At 34.6% G+C, this 27,852-nt stretch overlaps 1 protein-coding gene across 5 annotated transcripts in view; it reads left to right on the top strand.

Annotated features, from left to right (window-relative positions):
- LOC135841343 (dipeptidase 1-like) overlaps positions 1–27,852 on the top strand; it is a 705,386-nt gene that overhangs the window by 618,244 nt on the left and 59,290 nt on the right. For all 5 annotated transcript variants that reach the window (XM_065358264.1, XM_065358262.1, XM_065358263.1 and 2 more), the window contains 3 exons: positions 1,711–1,867; positions 4,579–4,711; positions 7,616–7,766. In XM_065358264.1, the coding sequence (XP_065214336.1) occupies positions 1,711–1,867; positions 4,579–4,711; positions 7,616–7,766 (441 nt within the window). The remainder of the gene's footprint in view (positions 1–1,710; positions 1,868–4,578; positions 4,712–7,615; positions 7,767–27,852) is intronic.

Genomic DNA, 27,852 nt, shown 5'->3' with positions numbered 1-27,852 from the left:
AGCCCAGGGAGCCCCCTAGTTCAATGTTATAAAAATCAGAAATCTTCTTATGAACAAAAAGTGGAGCTGGAAAATCAAAAAAATGAAATTTTTAGATCGATGCTAAATGTCTAAGGAAGTTGCTTAGCTGAATGTTCTAATTCACGAGAAATTTATTCGACTTCATTTTAATAAAAGTAGTGGGTCCCTTCTGCTTTATTAATTATAAAAAATATCAAGAAATGAGAAATCAGCTTCAAATTGATATTTAAAAGCGAACTTGGCTATACCAATATGGTGAGAGCAGATGCAAAAACTATCTTGCAACCAGCAAATAGCTGATGAGATGGTTTGTTTACTACTTACGATAGGTACATTTATAAAATTTAATTTCTGGTCAATGTTCAACCCTCTATAGCTCCAACGAGGGTTCAGTGTCGTTGAAATTCTGAGATTTTTCAAATGTTCCAAATTTTAAAAAAAAAAAAGTTGTTTTGATTTATATGTGTAGGTGATCTTTTGATATTTTCATTCCTCACATATCAATTTTACATCATTGAAAAAGCTCCGAGTTTATTTTTGTCAAATTCGAGAGTTCTCAAAATATTGGCTTCGTTTTTTCTAGTGATTGAAAATTTTGTGATGTTGACTACCTCAAATGGGAAAAACTTGGCATCTCAGGAAGCTTGAAGGGATTGCTCATGTATCAAATTGACATGACACCTTTGTCAAATCTAAATACCTAATTGGTTGTTTTTTCTCAAAATATTGGACTATTCTATCCACTTGTTGAAAAAAAATAAATTACTTACTAATGAATTTTTCCATTTGCAATGCTCGAAAGTCAATAATAACGAGCCTGCATGACACAATAGTGCAAAAATCCAGCTCGTCAGATGACTGATAACAAGTACGAAAATCAGCTGGGCATAACTGACGTTTTCTAATTGGTCGGTATTTTTCCTCTCGTTTACACTGTTTTTTTTTTAAAGCACCATCGCCGATTATTTTTTTCCTCGGTGTACTTAAACAATATGATACTTCGCATCTTGCGATTATTGTCGCGAAACGGGTAGATGCGGACGTTGGGGAGGAGGTTGTCGAGCACGAGCAGGAAATATGGCTCTCCAAATAGATGATAATTAAAAGAGAAAGCGATTCCAGTAGATATTAGGGCGGGAAGTGTATAATTTCTTTAACAAAGAAAAATAACCCACTTAAACGAAACTATTGTGTTTCGTCGTCAAGTGACCGTGAGGAGGTTGACGGGCGAGCGCGAGATTGTTCGGTGATGAAATGAAAAGGACAAAGCGGAAGCTTTTTGTTCACTCTTACATAGGCCATCGTTGACGTGCAGCTTTCGCCTGGTGTATTTTCTCGCGTACGATTCTCCGCACGATTTTCTTTTTTGCCTTTCTCTTCGTCGTTTTTTTTTTCCTCTAACGAAGGCACTTAGTTGAGTTTCGTAAGCGTCGTCGTCGTCCTTTGAAAAGCACCGATGGACTTTCCATTCCCGTTTAATGGAAAATTTAGCCCAAGGTGGAAGCTTGTGTGAGGAAGAGAGGAGTCTTTTTTTTCAAGTCGATGAATTCAACTGGTGAGGTTGATGGTCGAGTTTGATAGAGTGAGTAGAACGCTCGATTAAAATGATGAGTGGATGGAGGGTGATTTATGTATACCGTTTAGATATTGTAAAAGATAGACTATTAATTACAGGGTGTATATTTTCAGGCATAACGATTTACCTTGGAATATCAAGAAATTTGTTCATAATCAGTTAGTCAAAGTGAACTTATCGACTGATCTTAGACTTACGGAGCCATGGTCCAAGAGTAAGTGGTCGCATACGGATATAAGAAGAATGAAACTGGGCATGATCGGAGCACAGGTATGCACTCTGTGGCAATTATGTATTTTTTATAATTTTAGATTAATTCGACGGATGCATTTTCTAAATCTACGAGGATGTTGTTGTAATACTGGGCAATTCTTTTGTGGTTGCGGCCATTTTGTCATTCCCAAAGGTACAGTCGTATTTTGGTTTTTCAACAAGTGAATGTTGTCTGCCCCGGTTTTCCTCTAAGTATCTTTGTCGTACTCTGAGAAGATTAAATTTTCATTTGTTGATCGCCATATCAAAGGCGTTAATCTGACTGAGCGTGTTTAACTGAACGATTTTTTTTTAAACGTATTGGTGCTGCTGTCGCTGTGTTTCTGCAGCTTCGTACCGTCTCGTGTCTAAGAAGATTAAATGGTAATCAACAGTTGACTTGTTTTCATCGTCTGGGTTTTCTTAGCGTAGAAACGCTCGTATTTTGAGTAGGTACATATTGCAAAGGAAATGCTATAAAAGTGCTGCGAATCTCTGAAAAAAAAAGTCTTCCCAAAATTAACTTTACGGTGTGTAGATTTTTGGAAAATCCGCGCAAATTATGTATTTTTTGAGTAAAAATGAGGTCCAGTATGATCAGCTTGAATCGAAAATCGAGTAGGATTTTTTTATTTCGCATGAATTATTTTTACGAATTTCTTTCGATGGTCTAGTTTGGTACTTAATACATAATATAGACTTTATTTTTATTTACTTTCAATCCCTTAGAGTATGAGGGTGAGAGGGGGGCTCGAAATTCTCCCGTATTCGTGATTTTTCAAGTAGGTAACAACTAACAACCTCAGAACTGGTCAACTTTGGAGAGAATTTGTTCCTGGAACTTTGAAAATTTTAATACCTATAAGTTATTCAAATTGGAAAGGCTGAAAAATGAATTTTCAAGATGAGAGCTCAACTTTTCAGGGCTCTGTATAAACATCTGTTCAACAAACTAATTTTCAAAATGGAAACTCAACAGTTGTTGTGAGAAGTAAATTGGCCGAATTATAACTTTTCATCTTATCTTTCTTACCTGGACATGATCAGGTGTAACTATCGTGATTCCATTGTTCTACATAAGTAGTGTTTGGTTTGATTTTTTTTTCAGTCTTCAGTTTTAAATTTTCCAGGATTTAGTTTTGCTTTTTTTTTGTACAGCAGGTAGAAACGCTCGTAAAACGCAATTTTATTCTTCCGAAGGAGGTATCTCAACAGACAGAAAATTTTTCAAAAAGTAATTTAAGGGGTTCATTTATGAACGAATAGTTTCGAACAAATAGATTCATTTTTAGGGAATCATTCGCCAAAGAATTGATCGGTTCTTTAATTTATGAATCAATTCGTTCGTGAATGATTCACTAAAAATTATTCAATTCGTTCGTGAATGGTTCACCAAAAATTAGGTAAATGAATCGATTCGTTCGCGAACGAGTCACTTATACAAATCTGTGTGTTCGCGAATGATTCATCAAAAATTATTCAATTCGTTCGCGAATGATTCACTAAAAAATTATTCATTTCGTTCGCGAATAATTCACCAACAATTGATCAATTCGTGAATGATTCAAAAAAAATTATTCAATTCGTTCGCGAATAATTCACCAACAATTAATCAATTCGATCGTTTGTGAATGATTCAATAAAAAATTATTCAATTCGTTCGCGAATGATTCACTGAGAAATTATTTATTTCGTTTGCGAATGATTCAACAGCAACTGATCAATTCGTTCGTGAATGATTCACTAAAAAATGTTCATTACATTAGCAAAAACTTTGAAGGTGAAAAAAAATCAAAAATTGAAATTATAAAATTATATTTTTGGCATCCGCTTGTTTGGGAAAAATCTTGAGATGTTTTTGAAGACATTGAAAAAGCGAAAAATTTGAATAATATATTTTACCTCCTTTACCCCCCCCTCATCCTAAATGTTTGAAAAAGTCCTGCTAAAGGTCCTGTTGACGTGCTGCTTTTTTTTTTGAATTTTTGTTAGACACCCTGAATTCGATTCGTTATGGGTTCGACCCAATTCAAGCTGTTCTGAAGTCTCTAGCAGATTTTTGATACGTATCTACTTACAATTAGTTGAAATTTCCTTAAAATTTGACAGAATGGAATTGAAAAGCTAAGATTAACTTGATGTCCTAATTGTAACGTACCTACTGATGTTGATTGGAGAAGATTTCAAGCCATTATGGAGGCTCCACTTAAGCTATACTGTATTTACTCCAGATTTTCAAAAATTGCATAAAAACTGCCCAAATTACATCTCGAAATAATCTTTATTGGAGCACAATTTGCAAACGGATCCATCTTTCAGAAGAAACTATCATCATTTCAACGCTAGGAAATGTTACATAATAAATATAATTGAATAGATGTTCAAATTGTCGCAATTTTTCTTCATGCTATTAAAAAAGGATAAAAAATAGATCACTCAGTTAGCTTCGTGTGTATTCTCCTCTCATTTCTTCCTCTTTTTGTTACCATTACAGTAATATAATTGTTTCGCCATAATGTACGTATAGTATACTATGTGTACTTGTATATGTGTCATTGTGTCACTATGTGAGTACAGAGATACGCTATACGTCGACGAAGTTCGATATTATCATAAAAATACCATAAAAAGCTATATAATGTACGATGAAATAAACTGAAAAAGTAAATTTATTTTATATGTATTGCTTTAATTTGAAATTAATTCGTATAACGTTGGTCGTTGTGCAGTTTTGGTCGGCTTATGTGCCTTGCGAAACACAATACAAAAACGCTGTGCCATTAACATTAGAGCAAATAGATGTCATCAAGAGATTCGTCAGCATGTACAAAGATGATCTGGAATTTGTGACTTCTGCCGCAGGTAAAAAAAGTTTTAAATATTACTTACTTTAAATATGAAAATATATGAAATGGGTTACTATACTGTTAATACCTATACATCTCCGGCGATAACCGTACCTAGGTTTTAGGGGGATTTCGACCAAATTTACTAGAGACTTTAATTTATTTTAGTTTGAAAAGTCACTCAAAAAAATTTAAGCTTTGGAGATGCCCCTGGAGGGCGGATAGGATTCCTCAAAGAGGAGGCATTTTCGATAAAATCCTGTCTTGAAAAAATGGCCCTGATTTTTGAGTGGTTAAAAATTTAGAAATCCCTTATTTTTGGGTGAATTCGTGTTTTGGAAATTTGTTTCTTTTCCTATATTTCGCATTAATTGAGCCAAAATATCGAAAGATATAATTTCTGAAACCTGGGAAATATTTTGGAACGCAATGGTACCAATTTTTTAGTAATTATTGTCGATCTCAAAAAACTGAAAAAATTGGTAACTTGTTGGCTATTTCTCTAGATTTTTTGAAATTGGCAATAACCGCCAAAAACATAGTTTTACTGCGTTCCAAAATATTTTCTTACCTTCAGAAAGGATATCTTTCCACTTTTCAGCATAATTATGCGAAGTACCTACTTGAAAAGAAAATGTTTTTCGAAACACAAATTTACCCAAATACGAGCGATTTGAAAATTTTTAGCTCCTTAGTAATGATTCACTCCACTGTTGGCAAAAATTTATTTTCTGTTTATTCAGAGTGAAGAAAGAGAGGTATGATATGTATTAACGTCGAATCTGAAAAAATAAAATCATATTCGTGTATTTAGTACCTTTGAAAACATAATACCTATTTAATGTTACTTATACCATGAATTTCACATGTACATACTTGGGAGGAGCGTTCCTTGCCCTTTTCGAAAATATTACTTTACAAATCAACCTAAAAAAAGTCAATATTTGTTTAAAAATCGTACTCGGGCAATATAACCCTTCGGTGCTATTTTGCCTTCAAATCTCCATTCCACGCAAACCGTGCCATTCCAAAGGTGTTGATAAAATTGCATAACCAGGTTGCCGCAAATACGCGTATTCATTTTCGGTCACTCACTCCTTATCAATTTGAACCAAAAATGAAGTCAGATAATCTGATTTCGCTCCATTTTTTATTAAAGATTTTTTTCTTTGATGTTTATGCATCTCGAGATGCAAATTTACTAGAGCTTTCGCCCTCGCTTTGGCCTGTTCTGTTTTTTTTGTTGTCAAAATCACCAACTTCCTTCGAAAAAAACATCATTCAAATTCTAAAATTTTGAAAGCCCCACAAAAACTACTTGTTCTCAAATGAAAAAACCTCGTTTTTATGCCTATCAAAATGCAAATTTTTAGAAGCTTCCACCCTCGCTTCGCTCGAGCCTGTTCTCTTTTCTTTTTCAAATATAACTTCTTTCAAAAAAACATCAATCATTCCAATATTAAAATTTAAGAAACCAAAAAATAAACTATTTGCATTAAAAAAGCCTCGTTTTTAGGTATCTCGAAATGAAAATTTTCAAAACTTCTCGCCCTCGCTTCGGTCGGGCCAATTTGTTTCTCATTTTAAAATAAACAAATTTCACATTTTCAGGCCTCCGAAAATCCAAAAAAGAAAAGAAAAATTTTCATAAGTCACATGAGTTATTGTATTAATTGGGAAAAATTGATCCAAAAAAAAAAACACTTCTTTGATTAAAAAGTGGGGTAAGCATAGAAAATTGAAAAAATGGTCTGGAAAATGGAAAAATTGATTTGAAAAACCTGGAAAAGTCAGGGAAAATTATTTCCAGAAAATGAGTGGACACCCTGCAAGAGCAAAAACTTTTGAAAATTTGTATTTTGAGAAAACTAAAAACAATGTTTTCTTACGCAAGAAATGTAAGTTTTGGCTGGTAAAATTTTAGAATTTGAAAAAAAAATTTTGTAGGATCTTAATTTTGAAAAATTAAGAGAACAGGCCCAAGTGAGGGCAAAAGCTCTTGAAAATTTGTACATATTTCGAGGAGCATAAAAAGAATACTTTTTAATTTTTTCATTTTAAAACTTTAAAAAATGAATGAATTCTTTTTTTAAATTTCAAATTATGAAAAAAAAAGGAAACAAGCCTATAAGCAAGTAAAAAAAAAAAGGTTTTTCTTTCATGGCAGAATTAATTTCTTCCTGAGCTAAAACGTCGGTCAGTTATTCAGTTGGAGGAATATTAACAAAAAAAGAATTCTCATCTTTTCTATCCACACCATCAAGATTAGTTTGAGAATACGAGTTTATTGACGCTGAATTTCAGTGTCACCTAGAATCCGAAAATCCACTGAAACTCTAAGAGGGTTTGAAACCATCACGGTGGAAAATAGAGTATGAACCAAATTCCAGCCTTGTATGCCAATTCGGTCAATTTTATTCATGAGAAGTAAACCATTAAATTTTTGAAAATTCGCCAAAAATCGAAAAATAAATTTAAGCTATTGAAATTTTTACTGTTGGTGTATTTTGTGGTATTTTTTCTATTCCGTTTTGCTTCTTCCCTTAATAGTAAAAATACTAATAATAAATTAAAATGACAAAATAATGCCCAAAAATTGAATTGGCTCTCCTTATTTTTCCCAGAGCCAGAATTTTTTCTACATGGCCTAGGTATATCAATCACTTCGAGTTCTCTCGTACAAAGGGACCAAAATTGCTTACGGCAGTCGGAAGTAAATAATTTTTGAATTGGACTATTAAAAATTTTTTCAACCTGGGGAATGGTGGCATCATTTTCTTAGACTCGCGTGAAAATCAAAAAATACGCAAATTTTTTCGGGCATTCGAATTTAAATTTGATTCTAACACGAAAACCAGGCGTAGTCCCACTGAGCTCGAATTTCTGTAAAATGAACTGTAATTCAATGTACTTTTTTCAGGCATTAAAGCTGCTCATAAGAGAGGACATATAGCCAGTTTAATAGGCATCGAAGGTGGCCACTCTTTGGGAGACTCGTTAGGAGTCCTAAGAATGTTTTACGAGCTAGGAGTACGTTACGTTGCACTGACACATAAATGCGATACATTATGGTAAGTGTACTTTATAATAATGTATTATTATTCGTGGTTTGTCATCTTTCACTCATAATATGTACCCTATTTTATATCAAAATAATTTTGTGCGGCTGGAGAGGTGGGGTGGAGCAGAAAAATCTAGATGAATTATAAAGGGATGGTCGTTGAGTAGAAAATCCTCTCTGTCGACTCGCGACAGCAAATATACATAGTAAAGGCCTACGTTGTATTTTTTTGTTGCGGTGGTGGCGATACGAGGCGAAAAATTACTTTCATGAAAATGCCTTTAGACCTAGTTAGAATTGCAAATACGTCTGCATCTGTTCGTTTGCTTGCTTGTGCGAGTTGGGTATCTGATGGTAGACTATATAATATAAGGTAGCGGGGGCGATGACGAAGGCGGTAATTCAGCGAGGCATAAGCGATTAATTCAGAAAGATCCGGCATAAATTACGAGACTTTGCGAGTAAATAAATTATACATCAGTCTTTGGCGGGAACTAGGTCGAAGATTATAAATTACTAGTACAGCGATGGATGCGTTTTAGGAAAAAGCTCGTCGACGATGAAGGATGGCAGAGAGAGAAGGGTGAGAACGACGATTGCAACGAATGCGTTAATTTTCTATGCACTTCGAACCAACACAACACACAGTACACGAGCTCGAAATGCAATTCGATGTGATTAGTTAATTGTCGATTTGACGTCGCAAAAGCAAAACGCGAAACGCCTATAGCTCGAGCCTGAAGAGTAATAAAAAAAAGAGCTTTTGTCGATCTCTTCGTCGTCGGCAACGTTACAAATATTAGCTGCGTTATTACGGATGCTGGGGGAAAAAAGGCATAAAAATATGCATAAAATTGTAAAACGACGGCGGCGAGAAAATATGAAAATTTCAAATGATTCGTCTGCAAATTTTTCCGCTTCCGCGAATACTGAAAAATGCGCAACTTGAGAAAATACGACAAATACCTTTGTACGGCTCGCTTTTGTCGTGTCAACGTTTGAGTGATTTTTTCTTTTACTTTTTATTTTTCGTCGTGCTTCTTTTTTTTTCTTCTTCTCTGTAAAGATGGCAGAGTATAAGAAGGGCTGAATGAGATGTCGATGTCGTCGGCTTTCGCGACGTCAAAGTAATATTAAATTTTCTAGACAGAATGCATAATTTGTTACATCTGTTACTGTGTTGTAATAGTATAGGTAGGTACGTTCGGTGATTGCTGGAAATTATAAATTTTCCTTCGGTGTATACTATTAAACTTATCGAAGTTTAAAGTTTTGGTTTTTCGAGCTATTAATACTTCACAAATGTTACCAAAGTGTGCTTCACTCTCTCTCTGCCTATACTACGAGTAGGCACCTATATCGCACCGTTATATATGTAGGTATATGGCAAATAGGTGGGTAAGATAGGTAAAGGTATACGTAACATAATCCAAATGCCTCTATACGCTAATATTCTCGACGACTTTGCGCCGCAGCCGCCAAAACCTAAATAAACTTGGCGATAAATAATGTAAACAGTTGAGAATAAATTATTTCACTATATGTGGCACCTTATTCATCAAAATGTATACTGTCATATATACTCGACTATGTTGTATTTGTTTCATGAATTTTAAAATTTTACCCCGATGCTGTAATAATGAATTAACCAAATGTGAAAGTTTTACCTCTTTGCTTTCCTCATTTTCTCTGATGTATCTCACTCGAGCAAAATCTCTCTCGTATTATACGATTTTTCCATTTTATATAATCCCCTGTACCTACCTACCCTCTGACAATGCGACCACCGCATCTTCCATGTACTGGTAGGTATTTAAAAAGCATATTTGAACTTTCAAATGGACTCGTGGGTTTTGTACTGAACATAACTGGATATTACCTTTTCAAAAAAAAAAAACTTATGTGTGGAATTATTTTTTCCCCCTTCTGAAAACTTGTTTGTAACGGAGGTATGTTTTTATTTCGAGCATTTTAATAGCAAGACCGGTGCGAAATTATACAGAAAGAGGTTTATTTTTAATAATACGAGCAGATATATAAAGTTGGACGTACGTAAGTGAGACTTAATTTTTTTTAATGTATGTAGGTATAAAAAAAAGTTTATGGAGGTATTATTTTGGAAGAATTTGTTTGCGTTAATTTATAATACATATTTAAAGAATTAATTTTATATATTCGAATAATGAGACTGTTTGTGGATTTCATTTTACTCTCACCCAGCCCCTCCGGAGCCTCGGCATCTTCCTCAGTTTCCACTATTTTTGAAATGAACCTACCTACTTTTACAACATATTATGGTATTGTTGTCACGTGAACCGAACTTCCTGAGTACGAATATGACGATCGATGCTAGATTTTGTGTTAGACTCATCCAGGTCTCATCTGAACCTGAACCTCATCCCCAATTTTTACTATATACTTACATTATACTTAGTTTTGAAATTGAGCTACTTTCTTTTGTTTCAAAATCTAAATATTTAATCAAGTGGTACATCTGAATTCTGAAATTGTGTTGTTAAAAAAATTAACTCATTCCAAAATACGAGGGGCAATCAAAAAGTAAGTTACACATGGCTGTAGATTTTGAACGGATGGACATTTTTTGACCAAACTTGGAGGAAATGTACTTCAAACATTTGACCAGACCTGACAAAATTTATTTTGCATTTGGTTGCGTTGGTCGTATTTTACAGCGTTATTAGTGAAGTACTGAAAATGAGCAATCGTCCAAAAATGATATTTGAGAAAAAATTGATCTTTTAAGGCTCGTTTATACTGGCCGCGGAACAAGGCCCTTTAGTGTCCGCGGAAAGATTTGAAAATCCGCGGAATTCTGAAGGAAAAGGAGGGTTGTTGTTTTGTTGATTATTTTCTTATCATTTTAAATTCTATTGATAGTGATTTATGAAAGTTCAAAAGTTGTAATTTATATTATTGAAACAATATAATAATTAAAATAAAACGAGATGTTGTGAAAAACAGTTTATTAGATATAGATGAAGATGAAATATAGGTGAAAATGATATTCATGTGGTGAAATGTTGTAAAGCATTCTGAAATTGTTCTTCAAGACAGCCTTCCGTTGAGAGTACGTGTGTGATGTAACCATAGACGAGACATGTAACTGCCATCAGTTGCCGTTGTTGTGTGATAGTTGAAGGCATATTGTTAATTACACTAGTAATTAATTTTAATTTTAAAGAAAACTTCTGGCTCTCGTCGGCCTTCCATGGAGGCACTCAGCACCAGAAATTTTGCAACCATAACAAGAACAATTTACAGCGCCAAATCACTTCCTAACTTGAAATAACATTTCTATGATATGTTTTGAGTAATTCTTGATGAATTTTATTCATAATCATTGCAACTACCAAATTTTTTTTCAACCAAAAACCACTTTTGGACGATTGTTTGTTATCAGCACTTCACTATTAACGCTGTAAAATACAAACAACAAACCCAAATGCAAAATAAATTTTGTCAGGTCTGGTCGAATGTTTGAACTACATTTCCTCCAAGTTTGGTCAAAAAATGTCCATTGTCCGTTCAAAATCTACAGCCATGTGTAACTTACTTTTTGATTGTCCCTCGTACATTGTTTTTTACCTCTTGATAATACCTAGTGAAAAAGAGAAGGACTACAAATATAGATGTAGATAATAAGAACTACGATGGGGTGAAGATTAGAATTATTCCATGGGCAGGGAATAATTGCCCAATACCTAGATAGCTCAGAAGGGGTGTAGTTCAACTAACTCCCTTTACACATTAATTTACAAGATAGGTACATAATAGATAAAACTCAAATTTACTTATTATGTATATTTACACTATTTACAAAACATCATTAACAAACATCGTTATACATATTTTTCATTATAAATAGTATGTAAATGAATGAACTTAGTCGAATTAATGATCTTAGTATCTACTTGTATTCCGTGATAGGTAGATCGGCAGAATTAAGGCAATAAACTAGTATTGATACTTTATCCATCCACTTGCAGGCAGATTAGACCCTGGTAGGAAATCAAAACAAAAGTTGAATGATGATATAAAGTACCTACCTACAGAGCAACTAATGGAAAAGTTGATCACTGTAGATGTAACAGTGGGAAAAAAGTTCAACGAAACAATGCGACATTGAGAGGAATGTCTGTTGGTATTTTTGTTTCTAGATTACAGGAGTCTCTCGTCTGTTTCCAGTTCGTAGTCTTACCAGTCATCTATAAGTGAGTAGTACTGATTTCCGGAAAAGAACGTTGTAGAGACTCCTGGCTGTAAGCATGCACTACACAGTGGGCTACAAACTGTCGCGTTTTTTGCTTTGATTTAACCACAAGTCTGAATATGAAAGTTGATCATTGTTTAACAGTGAAAAAAAAGTTCAGTATTTTTGTTTCTAGATTAAACATACACTATACAGCAATACATGAGAAACATTCTATACATATTGTAGATCAACTTACTTTTTCCTTCAAATTTGATTAATTCACAAGAGCGGGATTAGGACACAGTGATCAGGCAGATGGAACAGAAAAATACACAAAAGCACGACACAAGAAAATACAATTATTTAAAACCAACTCAATAACATGAAACTCGTGAAACTTTCCTTTAAATTTGATTAATTCACAAGCGCTGGTATGTGATCAGACAGATGGAACAGAAAAATACACGAACGCATGACACAAGAAACACAATTTATTCAAAACTCACTCAATAATGTGAAACTCGTGAAACTAAGTAACAAGTAACCGCCACGCGCCACTGCTACAGTGTATCCCTTCCACTTGATAGGTACTTAAAGCGCATGCGCATAACCATGCATATACTGGTTTTCTGAAATCAAGTTTCAGGGAATGCGTTTTGTAACCGTATGTGTTGTGAAAACGCAATCATTTCTGCAATATTCCGATAATACACTACCTTCCTATATGTATCAACCTTATTTTCTTTGATAGGGTATTGACAGATATTTGCATTTTACAACCAAGTTTTTTCAAATCTGCTCCATTGTTTCAAATCTGCTGTTACTCTGTTCTACCTATTGACCATATACATATAATGGATAATATTGAAATTGGTGTATATGAAGCCAACTTTTTGGATTCTGCATTCAAAAAGTCTGCTTTAACTTTGGCCATTTTTTTTACATTGAAATATTTGTCCATTATATCCCGTTGACAGTTCTACCTGAAATTGGTTTTGTTGAAGTAGACCATGTTTTTTTACTGCATCCGCCCATCCGCACTGCGTTTATGCCATCTCACACTCCAGGGGGTCTTTCATAAAAGCAATTATGCAATATGCACTGCGTTTATGTGATTACACCAGGCCTAAATGCAGCAAAAAACGCAGTCTCATTTTTATGCGTCTAACCACGTTTTTTCTTGTCAGTAGGGGATAGGTAAATTAAGTACAAATAATTAAGAACATATGTTGAATTTATGTCTTTCTCCAATATTTACAGTCATAGACCTCAACACCTTGGTCAGAGAGCCTATGATAAAAAATTTATACTTTAATAGTAAATGTATTTCACCACTTACTGAACACTATACCTACACTTTTTTCCATCTCTTTTGGTGGCCCCCCTAATGCTAAGGGCGCTGATGGAACTTGAGTAAATGAGACACACTTTGCACTTTGCATAACTTTGATATGCCCAGGAACCTTCCACTTCGTTAAAACTTCACCATTTATTCACCAGTTCTTGGAAAATCTTCAACTTTTCAGCATAGTATAGTTCTGTTTTTTCAGAATTCTCCTTGTATTGAGTGAAGATTTTATCCTCGAAACATTTCCATTCTTTACGATTGTCATTGAACAAAATTACACATTTATCCAACACTTGTGCAGTTGTACGCTGATTTGGAGTGGTTGCCTTTCCAGTTACCGATTTTGTTCCATTTTCATTTGGACTTTCACCATCAGGAGTACCTGGAATGTCTGGATCATCCTCTGCTTGTTTAGCACTGCTTGAAAAAAATATATATTAGAAAGATAAAATGGTTCTATTGTATAGATACTCAATATATTATATTTCTGAAGTAGTTACTGTATTGGGAATATCATTTTTGGAGGATTTACTGCTTGGGTTTTTTCAAGTAACTTTTGCATTAAACTACAATGAAATCAATAAAAAAAATTAATTCCAAAAAAATAGCCTGGTAATTAGCTCTGGAATGATAAAAAGCAAAGACTTACTCAAAGTATTTGAAAGTGATGGCACCACCTCCGGTATGGTTCGCCCTCAGTTTCACCATTTTGAATGCTTTTTCCAAAGCCCTAAATTTGATCTCTATGGTCTCCACTGATATTTCGTGGCCTTCCTGTAGAAACCTTTCGGCGATTTTTTTATAGAGTTTTTTTCTCATCGGAATTTTGTCAGTATTCACTCCATATTCAAAAATTAATAATTTAGTTAGCTCGTCCGTCCACTTCATTTTGCTCTTAGGCTCATCATCATCCATCTGGATCTGCTGAACAAAACCTGCAGCATGATGACCAGACACAGACACTGCAGCAGCAGGAGTACTGGTATTGGAATACAGTATATTTCTTATGGTAATTCAGGGTCCGCCAGGTTCCATAGGCGTAATGTCAGTTGGTTCGTTTGGAATTTCATCTCTGCGAACTGTGTGTATATCACACCCTAAGGTATAATGTGAAGAAATTGATGAGAATTACATGTGAATTGATGGTTATAATCAACTTATGCGATTGCCAATTCACCTCCGCATCGAATAATCACCACATCATTTGTTGCGTGAATAATTTAACCTATATTTCACCTGTACTGCAGGAAGCCGTTGTAAATAACTTGCAAAATGCACAATTTAAAATTAGAACATAAAAATAATTTATTGCCCAAAAACTGAATGGAATAAACCACCTAAATGAAAATGCAAAAAAGTTACTTACTCCGAAGCGCTGCTCAGAGTAGAAATTTTGTGAAAAGAACAATAACTTCTGCTCGGAGTGTACTCAAAGCTGCTAGCTGCTCCGAGCAGTGAAAGAACAAAGCTACTAACTTCGTTTATTTTCAAAAATAGTAAAAATTGTCGTGAAGCGTTGAAGTCTCTGGAGGGAGCTAGATGAGTGTAGCAGAAAATCTGGCGTCAAATTCATGCTCTCAGCGGTATCGAATCTTGCGGAAACGACACCCTATTCATTTATGAGACAGGTTTTTTTCAATAATTGAAGAAACCTGTCGGGGACCCAAAATAATGTTTAGGGTTCAAAAATGCATGAAAAAAACGTATTTCTAAAATTAACCTAAAAATTTCCATTGTTAAAAAGCATGAAATAAGTTGAAACCGCCATTTTGAGGGCTAAATATGAGGGGAGGGAGAGGGGATGAAAATTTGTACGGGAATACCTCTGATGGAAGTCTACAGCATACTATAAAATTTGAAAAATCGATTCACATGGGGCTGATAACATTTTTTTATCGTTATATATTTTGGAAAGGGGGGAGGGTCCTCAAAACGGGAAGGGCTGAGGGTATGAAACCTTCCTCACGTAGGTTTCTCGATACTAACCACCTTCTATCTTCCATGCAAAATGCAAATATCAACTCGAAAGTTCTCGTGGGCCATTTCACCCCTCTCAGGTGTCTATGGTCTTTGATCAAATTGACAGAAAAGGCTCAATTTTAGATTTTTTTTCAAAAATAATCGCTGGAGAAAATTTTGGATTTGAATTGAAATTAAAAGAATTTGATAATGTGTGCCCAACTTGATAAAAGGGGTCACAGAGATGGTGAATGCGAGTTTACTTTTGCTGAATTTCATTTTCATCCTGCCTACAATGTTTTTTCGAGAGTGGAGAATCCAAAAATTATAGCTGCAGGCTCTAGGAGAAGAGTTTGAAACCATCACCATTTGACTCGAAAGGTCAAAAATGGGATAATTCAAACCAAATTTCTTTTCTAATAGGATGGTAAAAACGTTTTTTTCCCTCCTCAGTATTGTGTATTAAAGGAGCCAGGAGAAGGCTGTTTTACTTTAAAATCTGAAATTAAATGTGTACTTGCTTCATTAGAAATCCATTTGGGACCCGAATGTGTTGTTAAAGGGGAGCTGGGCCCTTCAAAATTTAGACCAAAATGGGAAAAAATTCATGTCTTAGAAAATGTTGGCCTCGTGTTAAATTTTTTAATCTTAAAATCTGAATATCCGTGTGAAGTGGACATCGGAGAATCATTTCGATCTAATGAGACTCATTTTGGGAGGTTCACGTGCCCCATTCTTTTTAGTGATAAAAATTTTCTGAATTTCAAGAATTTTTAAACTGAAAAATCAAAGTACCTAATTAGGTAGGTATTTGAATTTTATTGAAATTTAGATACGAACAACCTACCTGTGGTGAACTGGAGAGTTGGGAAGGAGAGTTTATTGCCTTGAAAATTTTTAAATGAGTATTATTGGGCATTTTGTCTTCGAAGTACCGAAAAGTAAATGAAAAGTGAGCCTCAACATTTCTGAAAAAAAAAATACAAATTTTAAAATTACCTAATTTATGAATTTATACCTATTTTATTCGAAGATGAGTAAATCTGATGTCTGAAAAAAATCACTTATTTAAATCAACTATTTCTTCATCCTCCCGCTACTCAGGCATTTGTTGATGGTATCAAACGGGTATAGGCAAAGTGGCTGAGGAATGGTATACTTGTCTTTTTCTAATAATAGTGTAGGTATCCTGCGAAATAAACGTGCAATTTAGTAAATTGAATTGCAATATCGATTTTGGCGTAAGTTACGTCAATCACAGCTCTATTTATTTTCTAGATATGTTTCAAATACGAGGAAGACAAACTTGAAAAAAATATATTTCAATTCGAAAGCGATGACTACATCGTTGTTTTGGTTTTTTCGCGTATTACGCGCAGTTTGTTTTGTAACCGGTGTTTTACCAATTACCAAAGTTGATCAGAAGAATAATAAAGTCCGAAAGAAAGAAGTTACGGAGAAATGTAATCACGCAGTATGATTTAATATTCAAACTTATCATTTTCTATTTTAATTTTGAAACACAAATTGAAATATTTTTTCCAGGTACGGTATACAAACTGAGTTACGTAGGAGTCTCATTTTGCGTAATCCTTTTCGTAGCGAATTACTACATTTTAAGCATTCATTACAAAAAAATCGTCAAGTACGCCAATTCGCAACTGGAAACGTGTTTTCAAGCAAATTTTTGCCTTCAACTGGTAGAAAAAGTGATCATCAATATACATCCTACTATAGTTCCTTTGATATCAATTTTGTATTGTTTTCCGCTGAAGCTGCGCTGCATTGGTAGAGGAGAGCAACTTTACAATTTACTTTCAGAGAGAAATTTACATAAGAGTACTCTATACTTGTTTTTATTTTTTCAAAGCGTCGGTATATTTAGTTACATCGCGAAATGGAAAGAAGCACCATTGTGGATAGTTGGCATTCACTGCTATCGTCACATTGGTGTGATATCGTTGGATTGTCTGATTATGACTTTATGTCATACGATTGGCAAAACTTTCGAGGATATTAATCGTGAAATAGATAATATGATTAACGAAGGGTAACGTACCTACAATTTTAAATATGTACCTATTTTAAAATCACGCATCAAGGTTCGCTGAACGAATTTTCAACTGTTCCAGAAATATCGATTTGAATAAATTGATCGTATTAGAAAAGAAACACTGGGAAACGGGAAATTTGACCATTGATATGAGCAAATGCTTCGGAATAAATACCTTATTCTATTGGCCGTACAATATCGTCCATACGATAACCTTACTGATGTTCATAACAGATGCTCGTAATCATCCTATCAATGTGAATGCTCAAATTTTAAACGAGGTTTCCAAATTGGTGATTTTTTTGCTCGTTATTATCTACAGTGGATGGACTGGCACTTTGATAAATAAAGAGGTAATTTGATTTTTTTAATTTCATACTCGATAACTTTGGTAAATTTCATTTCGGATTTTTTTCACAGGCTGAAAGGACCAAAGTTTGCATAGAGAAAATGAAATTATTCCATAAAGCAAATTTGGATCAGTCTACGATGAAATTGGTAAACGTTTAGGAAATTAGAGAAATCAAATCAGAAGAAATTATCTAAAAATTCTCTCATTTTCGATTTCCAGCTAAGAATATTCAGTATGAAGCTTCATGCTAGACGTATTTGCCTAACTGCGAATGGATTTTTGTTGATTGACATGAAAATGATGCAATCGGTTTGTATTTTGGGGGCTAAAATGATCCTACTCGTATTCAAGTGATAGTGTTCATTAAAGTTGATAAAATTTCTCAGTTTTTAGGATTAATCCTGACGTACTGGATTGTTCTCGCACAATTTCGAAATAACGTATAAGAATGAATATTTTCCATCGAATTGATCCTGAATCAAGTTATTGAATATTTCCAACAGGAAGAATACCAAATGATTATTGGTCAGTGATGAAAATAAAAACTACGGAGAACTGAATGCTTCTACCTAATAAAAGCAAAAGTTTGGTACTACTAGCTGCCATTGAAAGCATCTTCAGATCAGGAGATTCTGAAAATAATCACTTAAAAATAGTACAAATAAAAAATTAGTTATTGAAAACAAATGAAATATTTTTTTCTACCATGGACTAGAATAGTTAGTAGGCAATCAAACGAAAGCTGCAATCTTTGGTGTCCGGTCGTAAAAATGTGTTGTATTTTTTCCAAAATTGGATGACGGTTCCTACGCGATTGGAAGATAGATATTTTTTTATCAGAATGATCTTTTTTTATTTCGATGTTCTCTCCAGGAGACAATTTTTTCGCAGTATTGGATTTGCAAAACTTGATTTCGTCATTTTCGGTCCACACATCGTGTTTCCCAAACATTTCAAGAACATTTGAGAGTTCGTATTCTTCAATAATAAGTACCTAACTACCTACCTACATATTTTGAATTGTAAATTGCATCCAAGTCCTCCCTCTCTGTCCCTTTTTTAGTCGACTCAAAGTTCAATAATTCAGAGATATTTTCAAGATAGACGAATTTTCGTGATTTGAAAAAATGTAAGCCCCTTGAACCTTCCAATTTGGGTATCACAGGATCAACATTTTTCTTCAGGGCTCAAGTTTCATTCAGTTTTTGGTACCATCTAGGATCAAAAAAGTCATAATACGATTACAAAACGTGCAAAAATCAGCGTTGAGGAATTGGGGATGATTCGAATCATTTTTTCTTTTTTTCGTGATTCTAATGGTTTTTTCTGCTGTTGTTCGTGATTCCTGATTTATGAGCCATGAATCACGTTCACAAAAACAAATACGAGTACATCAGGAAATGTAACTTATCCTCTTAATAGGCTATTTTCATCTTCTGTGTCTGGTGGCTTGTGACCTCTTGAGATACAAAGTTTCAAGAGATTTCGCCCTCACTTGGCCTTGATCTCTTTTTCTTTTTCAAAATTGACATCCTTTTAAAAAATCTTCCAAATTTTAGAATTTCAAAAGCCAAAAAATAAATTCCTTACATGAAAAAACATCGTTTTTATCTCTCAAAGTACCAATTTTCAAAAGTTTTTCCCTCGCTTCGTTCGAGCCTGTCCTCAACTTCCCCAAAAAAATCAAAAAAATCACATTTGAGTCCTCAAAAATCCAAAATAGAAAATTAAAAATTTTATCAGCTATATGAATATGATATATTGATATCTATCAGCAAAATTGGTATTTTCCCCCTCTATCAGTCGTCAAATTTTCAGTTGAATCCCCAGTCTCCCCCCTCCTCATAAAAAATCTCTATAGTTTCGTCCCTAGAAATGGGGCCAAATTATATTTGCCCTGGACTTGCATTGGCTCTCGAAAGTCCTGCGTCCATGAGACCATTTCAGGACTTTCACATCCAAATACTTCTTTAATTTTTGAGTTTAAAAATCTTTGACTTGAGCTAGTAATTTTTACGGTTTCAAAAAATTTCTGGGGCATATAACCCCTTTTCTTCAATAAACCTCTGTAAAGTGTAAGGTCAAAGTTATTCCTTGATTTTCATTCATGAATTTCAATGCATAAGTCAAAAAGGCCAGCGAAACTAAGATTTATGCATTGAATAATTTTTTTCTACTCTGACCTCAACTTTAAAGACTTCAGCTTTCCACATAACCTTACCCTTCGAAACTGGGCCTGAAAATTTTCAAAGCAGTCATAAAAAAATTCTTTGACTCGACGAAAAATGAAATTTTGTACCATCAGCTTTGCAATATAAAGCAACGATTTTTTGAAAAATTTCAACGTTAAATATACTTACAATTTATCTTTATCATGGCTACGAGAATCTGTATTACGTTGGTTATTATAACATTTTTTGAATCGTGTCTTTTACGGTACAAGGTAAAAGATAGGTCGAGAGGTAAAAATAATATGAATAAAATATCTTTTTTACATAATTACTTACATGCGAGTTATAGAAAAGGTATTTTAAAAAAATTACTTCCAAGTAACGTAAACGTATAGGACGAGTAAAAATATGAGATATTCTTTTACTATTAATGAAGTTGTGAAAGAGAGACAGCAAAAGTAAACTTGTATGAGAACGAAATTTGAGGTCACGCGCGTTCTTTGCTTCTGTCATAAAACCGAGTAGAAATTTACTCTATACGATAAGTTTTTTTTTTTCAAACTACATATAAAAAAATACACAAACACCAAAAGAGAATATACGTACTTTACCTACCTAATTGAAAAAAAAAATACGTTCGTTGAAAAAAAAAAATTGAAAATAATTTTGTACTTTGGTAATCTACAAACAAAGCCTAGTGGACCTGCAGATATTGCGTTAATTAGTTAAGAGGACGTTGAACTCGAAAGTAAAAAGTGGGATGTAATTTAAAAGATATCTAGAGAAAAGAACAAAGATATGAAATTTCTGTTGAAATTACTTAAATGAACATCATCCTTATAAACTCGGTAATTTAAAATTTTTCCCCCTACAAAGTTGTAGGTATTCACAAGTTTGAAAATGAAGAACGCCAATTTCGAAAAGAATACGTCACGTTTATAGTACGTATGAAAGTGCTAGCTGCTCGTGTATTTTCGGTGTGTTTTTCCTTCAACTTTCGTCGTGTATGAGACGAGAACGAATACTGGAGGATTTGTTTTTTATTATACGCGAAATACGAGGAGTAAATCGTGAACTAAGGGGTTTGTGAGCGACGCAGAAACGTTTAGAAATAAAGAACGCGTGTTTGTAAGTGATACTCGTATAAGTAAGTTGATGGTTTGTTAGTAAAATTGTTACATTGTATAACAATTGGAAAACAAGATCAAGTTTATCGTAAACTTTCATTGTATTCCACCCGAATGCCTGCTGCCTCTTTTGTGTGCTTTTTAATCGCTGAAGTAATCTTTGTACATTCGTGTGTTATTTTTATATACAGGGTGATTCGGATAAGACCTGAAAAATTAAAACCACATATTCTACTCGTCAAATTGAGAAAAAATTTCCTTTGCAAAAATTTTGGAAAACCAACCCTTAATGAGATATTCGCAATTAAAGTTGTGTAAAAAATGGCAACACCGCATTTACGTTTTGTCTAATGTGTTACGCATTGTTACAAAGCTCAAATCAGGGAAGCGTAACTACAATTTAATTCTCAAATTTTTTACCTCTTAAATTAGAGATTTTGCGATAGGTGGTTTAGAAAACAAATTTTATTATTTTATTAAGAAATACAGAAACATAACAATAAATGGATTATTTTAATAAACAAGACGTACTCGTAATTAAATAACAGCAGAAAAATTGAAGAAAACAAAAATTTAATTAAAAATGATTTCGTAAATTTTGTTCAAAATGACCTCCTCCAGCGTGAATGCATGCCTGGGTCCGTTTCACAAAATTTCGCGGTATTTTGGATAAAACGTCCTGGTTTTGTTTAATGATATTGAAAGCTGCAGTTATGCGACCCCACAGCTCTTCAATATTATTTAGAGGTCCTGCTGAGTCATAAACTAAATTTTTAACGTGGCCCCATAAATAAAAGTCCATACTCGTCAAGTCAGGACTTCGAGCAGGCCAGGAAATGGGACCTCCGCGTCCGATCCATCTATTAGGGAATGTCTGATCCAAGTAATTCCTTACGATAACTGAAAAATGGCATGGTGCACCGTCATGCTGGTAGTACATTCCTTGTCGGATACCCCATGGAACATCCTCCAACATCACAGGAAGTTCATCCTCCAACATCTCCAGATATTTTTGCCCATTCATAGTTCCATCAATTCGATAAGGCCCTATGACGTGGTTATTTATGATTCCAGCCCAAACATTTATACGAAATTGATTTTGGAAATCGCCGATATGTACATCATGAGGATTTTCAGTGGCCCAAGTATGATTATTATGGATATTGAAAATACCTTCGCGAGTAAATCCTGCCTCGTCAGTGAATAAAATGTTCCTCGCTAATGAAATAGGAGAGATTCGGTCTAGTACCCAATTACAAAATTCATACCTATTTTGGTAGTCGGCTTCATGTAGATTTTGTACACGCTGGAAATGATAGGGATGATACTCATGACGATGCAGAACTTTTAAAACTTTTTTTGATGACGTACCCAAATCTACTGCAAGTCTTCTAGCACTCAGCTGAGGCCGATTTTGAACCTCGGCCAAAATTTGATGCTCCAAGCCTGGACCTATCTGATCTGCTCTGTTTCTGGTCTTCGGCAAAAGTTGACCATTTTCTCGCAGTCGGATGTGTAAATTTGAAAAAGTGGCACTTGTTGGACACCTTAATCCTGGATACCTAATAGCGTATGTTTCCTTTGCCTGAAGTGCATTACCATCGCACAAACCGTACACAAAATGCATATTTGCCAATTCTTCAAATGAGTAATTAACCATTTTTGCAACTTAAAAAAAAAAACACGAAATTCGAAGAAAGTGTTGTCAAAAAGCGTTATCAAAAAGTGTTCTGTAGTTACGCTCTCCTACTTTGATTTGAAGTGTAATCATTTGCCAGCCAGCAATTTCTATTGTTTTTAGGAAACGAAATCGTAATTTACGGTGACAAATTTTGCGATGTTGCCAAAGTGAGCATATTGGTTGAGATAAATCATGTTTTATTGAGGAATAACATTTTTTTTTTCAATAAAAGTATTTAAAATTGAAAATTGAGTACATGAAACCTTCAAAAACATTAGTTTATGAAAAATTAGAAAGTTTGTCAAAATTGAAAAATTTGATTACTCAGCATCCAATGGACCAAAAAAGAGAAATTAAAGTTTAATGTGTGTTGAATGAGAAGTACTACCGCATTAATTAATAAAATTCGAAATAATTTAATTTAACTTCAAGTTTTCATTGTTTTTCATCTAAGAAAACACATTTCTGACTCCAAAACATCAAGTTATGGACCAAAACCAAAAAGAATGATACTCTACGTTTCTGAGATCTCACTTCACTGTTTCCACCACCTAGCCCCCAAAAATTTTCAATAGAGACGCCGAAATGGCCAATTTTAAGAAAACAGCTGGCCCCCTTTAAAGGTCAATAACTCCGAAATGAAGAGGTTTTGGTCCATGGTGTATATAACATTTTTTACTCCTATTGATGAGTAGAATACGTGGTTTTAATTTTTCAGGTCTTATCCGAATCACCCTGTACTTTAACAAGAATTCCGAAGTGGGTTTTCTTTTGTAGGATTTTCTTGTCTTTTTTCCTGTGCGAGAACGTGTGTGGAAAAATTTACATACAAATCATTTTTCACCCCCCCAGTGGAATGTGAAACCAAAGCTGCGAGTAATCTTGTTAAACTCGTCGTGTGTTGTTTCGATTTGGTGATTACTTTTAAACTGTTCGAACTTGAATTTTATACTTTGTTTGTCTTTTGCGAGTCGATGAATGAATTTGAAGAAAAGGTAGGTATGGTTCGTGAATCGTCGCCTCATATCGTCTAAAGTTATGCTTTGGTAATGATATGTATTGGTGCGTTTTGAAATTCTCTTTTAGGTTGTAGTTTTTTAAGTTTACATCAGGATGTATCGCGAAAAAAATTGCCAAAGAATTTCGACCGAATTCGGCAGAGACCTTCATTTTGAGTTGAAAGTTATCCAGAAAAACTTTAGCTCCAGAGGTGCTCCTGGAAAAGAGAAATGGGTCCTGAAAGAAGGGGCATTTTCGAGAAAATCGCGATCTTTTTGCTTTATAGCCCCTACCCAACCTATTTCAAGAACAATTGCCCATTTCCCAAAGATGATATTTGAGATTCTGCATCGAACTGGGCCATTTCCATCAAAATCTAAGACCCCTTTTAGGGTTCTCCTGAACGTTAAAAATTTGCAAATCGCTTATTTTTTGGTAAATTCGTGTTCTGAAAATTTTTTTCTCAAATATTCCGCATTAATTATGTACCTATGCAAGAAAATCAAAAACCACATTTCTGATACTAAGAAAATATTCTAGAATGCAGCGGTGCCAGTTTTTCAATCATTATTGCTTAAAATTCGCAATAATGGAAGAAAAATTGGCACCACTGAATTTCAAAGTATTTTCGCAGTTTCAGAAATGATAGCGTTTGATGTTTTTGCATAATTTATGCAAACTATTTGATAAGAAACATTTTTCAGAGCACGAATTTATCAAAAGGTAACCATTTGGCAAATTTGCACCTAAATTGGAACATTATTCGCCATAAACAGTAAAGAAACTGTAGTTTTCCCAGTTGGCACAAAATTGATGAAATCTGACTGTCATTTTGCGTTATCATAATGCTAGTCAGAAATTGCTGTTTTGGCAGAAGCAACAATTAATTTTTATTTCTTGATAGTAATAAGGATAAAATATTACTTACTCTCTAAATTAACAGTCAAATTTCACTGCTTACAAGGGAGCTACCCAAGGTCTGACACGCGGATCGAAAAAAATTTTTCACAGGCGGATAGAGCATCAAAAAATATGTTATGAGCCAAAATTTTAGCTGCTGAAGTTGACAGGGGGAGAAACCACGGGGGTTTGAATATCGAAAAATCACAAAAATACGCAAAAATATGCTGGAAAAAGTATAAAAATTGAAATAATTCGGCACCCTGTTCGCTTCAGCAGCTAATTTTTTGGCCACGATCTCCCATCGATATATGACGACTTATGGTGGACAAGTCGCCGCGATCTGCGTGTCAGACCTTGGGGGTGAATTTTTCCCCGCCCCCTAATTTTGGGCGAAACTTTCGAAAGAAAATCTGGGGCATGTGATATATCAAATTGTATGTTTTTGGTGACGCTGAATACGAATATGACGTCAGATTTTTGATTGGACCTCATCCACGGCCCCCAGCCCCTCCCCAAAGGGGGTAAAAGTTCGAAAAAGTGTTTTGTTCGTGCGACACATGAAATAGTATGTTTTCTGTGACGCTGAATACGAATATGACGTCAGATTTTTGATTGGACCCCATTCACGGCCCCCAGCACCTCTCCGAAGGGGATATTAGTACCTCTTAAACAAGTAAAAATATCATTCCTCGGGTATCACAAGCGAATCCAGGCGGCTTGTCCACCCTTGGACATCATATATCGATGACGATGGTTCATGGTAAAAAAAAAAATAGCTGCAAAGCAAATAGGGTGACGAGTTATTTTGATTTTCCATTTTTTAAATTCTTTTTAATAAGTGAAAAATTTATCCTCAAGGTGTTACACACGGATCGCAGCGACTTGTCCAATCAAAAATCTGACGCTATATTCGTATTCAGCGTCACAGAAAACATACTATTTCATGTGTCGCACGAACAAAACACTTTTTCGAACTTTCATCCCCTTTGGGGAGGTACTGGGGGCCGTGGATGGGGTCCAATCAAAAATCTGACGTCATATTCGTATTCAGAATCACAGAAAACATACTATTTCATGTGTCGCACGAACAAAACACTTTTTCGAACTTTTACCCCCTTTGGGGAGGGGCTGGGGGCCGTGGATGAGGTCCAATCAAAAATCTGACGTCATATTCGTATTCAGCGTCACCAAAAACATACAATTTGATATATCACATGCCCCAGATTTTCTTTCGAAAGTTTCGCCCAAAATTAGGGGGCGGGGAAAAATTCACCCCCAAGGTCTGACACGCAGATCGCAGCGACTTGTCCACCATAAGTCGTCATATATCGATGGGAGATCGTGGCCAAAAAATTAGCTGCTGAAGCGAACAGGGTGCCGAATGATTTCAATTTTTATACTTTTTCCAGCATATTTTTGTGATTTTTCGATATTCAAACCCCCGTGGTTTCTCCCCCTGTCAACTTCAGCAGCTAAAATTTTGGCTCATAACATATTTTTTGATGCTCTATCCGCCTGTGAAAAAATTTTTTCGATCCGCGTGTCAGACCTTGGGTAGCTCCCTTGTTAGCATCACGACATGTTGCCTTTTTAAAAGCAGTAGCTTTTGACTGCAAAACAGTAGAAAATCTACTGAATTGGTCAGTTAGAATGATTTTTTACTGACCAATTCAGTAGATTTTTCACTGTTTTGCAGTCAAAAACTACTGCTTTTAAAAAGGCAAAATGTCGTGACTGCGAAGCAGTGAAATTTGACTGTTTCAAATTTAGAGAGTATACCTACCTAATTGTATGTGTTTATAGTAAAAAACTACTTATTGATTTTCGATCTTTTTATTAGGTACTTAAAACGAACCATAAAAATTCTTAAAACCTATGAATTTGAATAAATAATGGTAAAATACCGTATTTTCGACAAAATGGCCTAAAAAACGAAATTCGAATCCTCTTCAAGCTCCCCTACTCCTATTATTAAAGCTTTAGGGTACAGTTCTACTTTCTACTGACTAAAAAATACACAAAATATTGCCACGATTCCGAACCAGTTTTTGATGGGCTGACAGATGAGGTGCTGACAATGATAGATGAGGTTCTGACAGAATCACTCGTTGGACTGAACGAAGTTGGCGATGGTGAGGAGGTAGTGGGAGAATGTTCTTCATTTTTTTTTTGGATGATGAACTATTTTTTTCGTATCCAGCGTGAAGCCACAATTTCACCCGGCTCTCAAATACCCCCTTTGGGAATCCATCTTTGTACCTTTTTTCTGTACACTCTGGAATAAATCGCAATAATTAATCACTGATAGAAAAACTGTATTGTCAAAGTGAACTACTTGAAACCATCTTGAAAGACAGCTTCAAGTCAGGATTCTTTTCTTCTTTTTTTTTTCATTTTTATAAAACTGTAATTATTTCTAAAATTTTGTTGGAGGATTCATACTATAACAGCTTGAAACCCCCTCCAGACGATCCAGCATTTTGAAATTATAGGGTGCAGAGTGAAGTTTAGCTTTTCAACTTTATTTGGTAAAATTGTGTGGGCATTCCAACTGAAGACTCCAGAAGAGTTCAAGACGAATCAAAATTGCTTTCAATCAATTCAGCGGCGAGGGTATTTAAAATAAAAACATACCACATTTCTAAAAACGAAATCAAAATACGAAAAAGAATGTTTTCACCAAGAAACATCCTGAAAAAAAATCAGAAATCAACTGATGATGTATGTAACTAATTACCTACTTATTAAAAGTAATATACGTATAATAGCCCATCAGCTATTGTTAAAAAGTTGTTAAGGAAATAGAATTTTGTCTGGTTGTGTTCGTAGATTCTGACATATTGGTATTGCCTGACGAGGTTGTATTGTATTCCAATCAGTTTTATCGGCCAGTCAAAATATTGCTTTTTAGCATCGCATTGCTCATGAGCTCTTTAGTGGTTAAAACCGCTGGTTGTTTCAACTACGGCACACTGAAAGATCAGTTCACGCTGACCACAGAATCACATGTACAGCTGTTGAACTCGATTTTTCGCAAATTTTTGAAAATGGCGGAAATCGCCTTTCAATACACTATAGTTAAGTACATTAATTTTCTACCAAAAAAAAAAAGTAAAAAAAAATAGAAAAGAATTTAAAACTTGTTGTCGAGCCCTCGAATCAATTTCCACAATTTTACAGTCGATCTGAAACCTCTACCAAAAGGTTTTTCTCCAGCAACTTTAAATTGCTCCAAGAGGCGTTGTGATCAACTCTCGACTTTCCGGATAAAATCCAAATCGCCAATTTTT

Source organism: Planococcus citri, chromosome 3, assembly GCF_950023065.1.
Source record: "Planococcus citri chromosome 3, ihPlaCitr1.1, whole genome shotgun sequence".
Classification (NCBI taxonomy): Eukaryota; Metazoa; Arthropoda; class Insecta; order Hemiptera; family Pseudococcidae; genus Planococcus; species Planococcus citri.
Note: the sequence above shows the minus strand (reverse complement) of the source record. Positions and strands in the feature narration are given on the sequence as shown.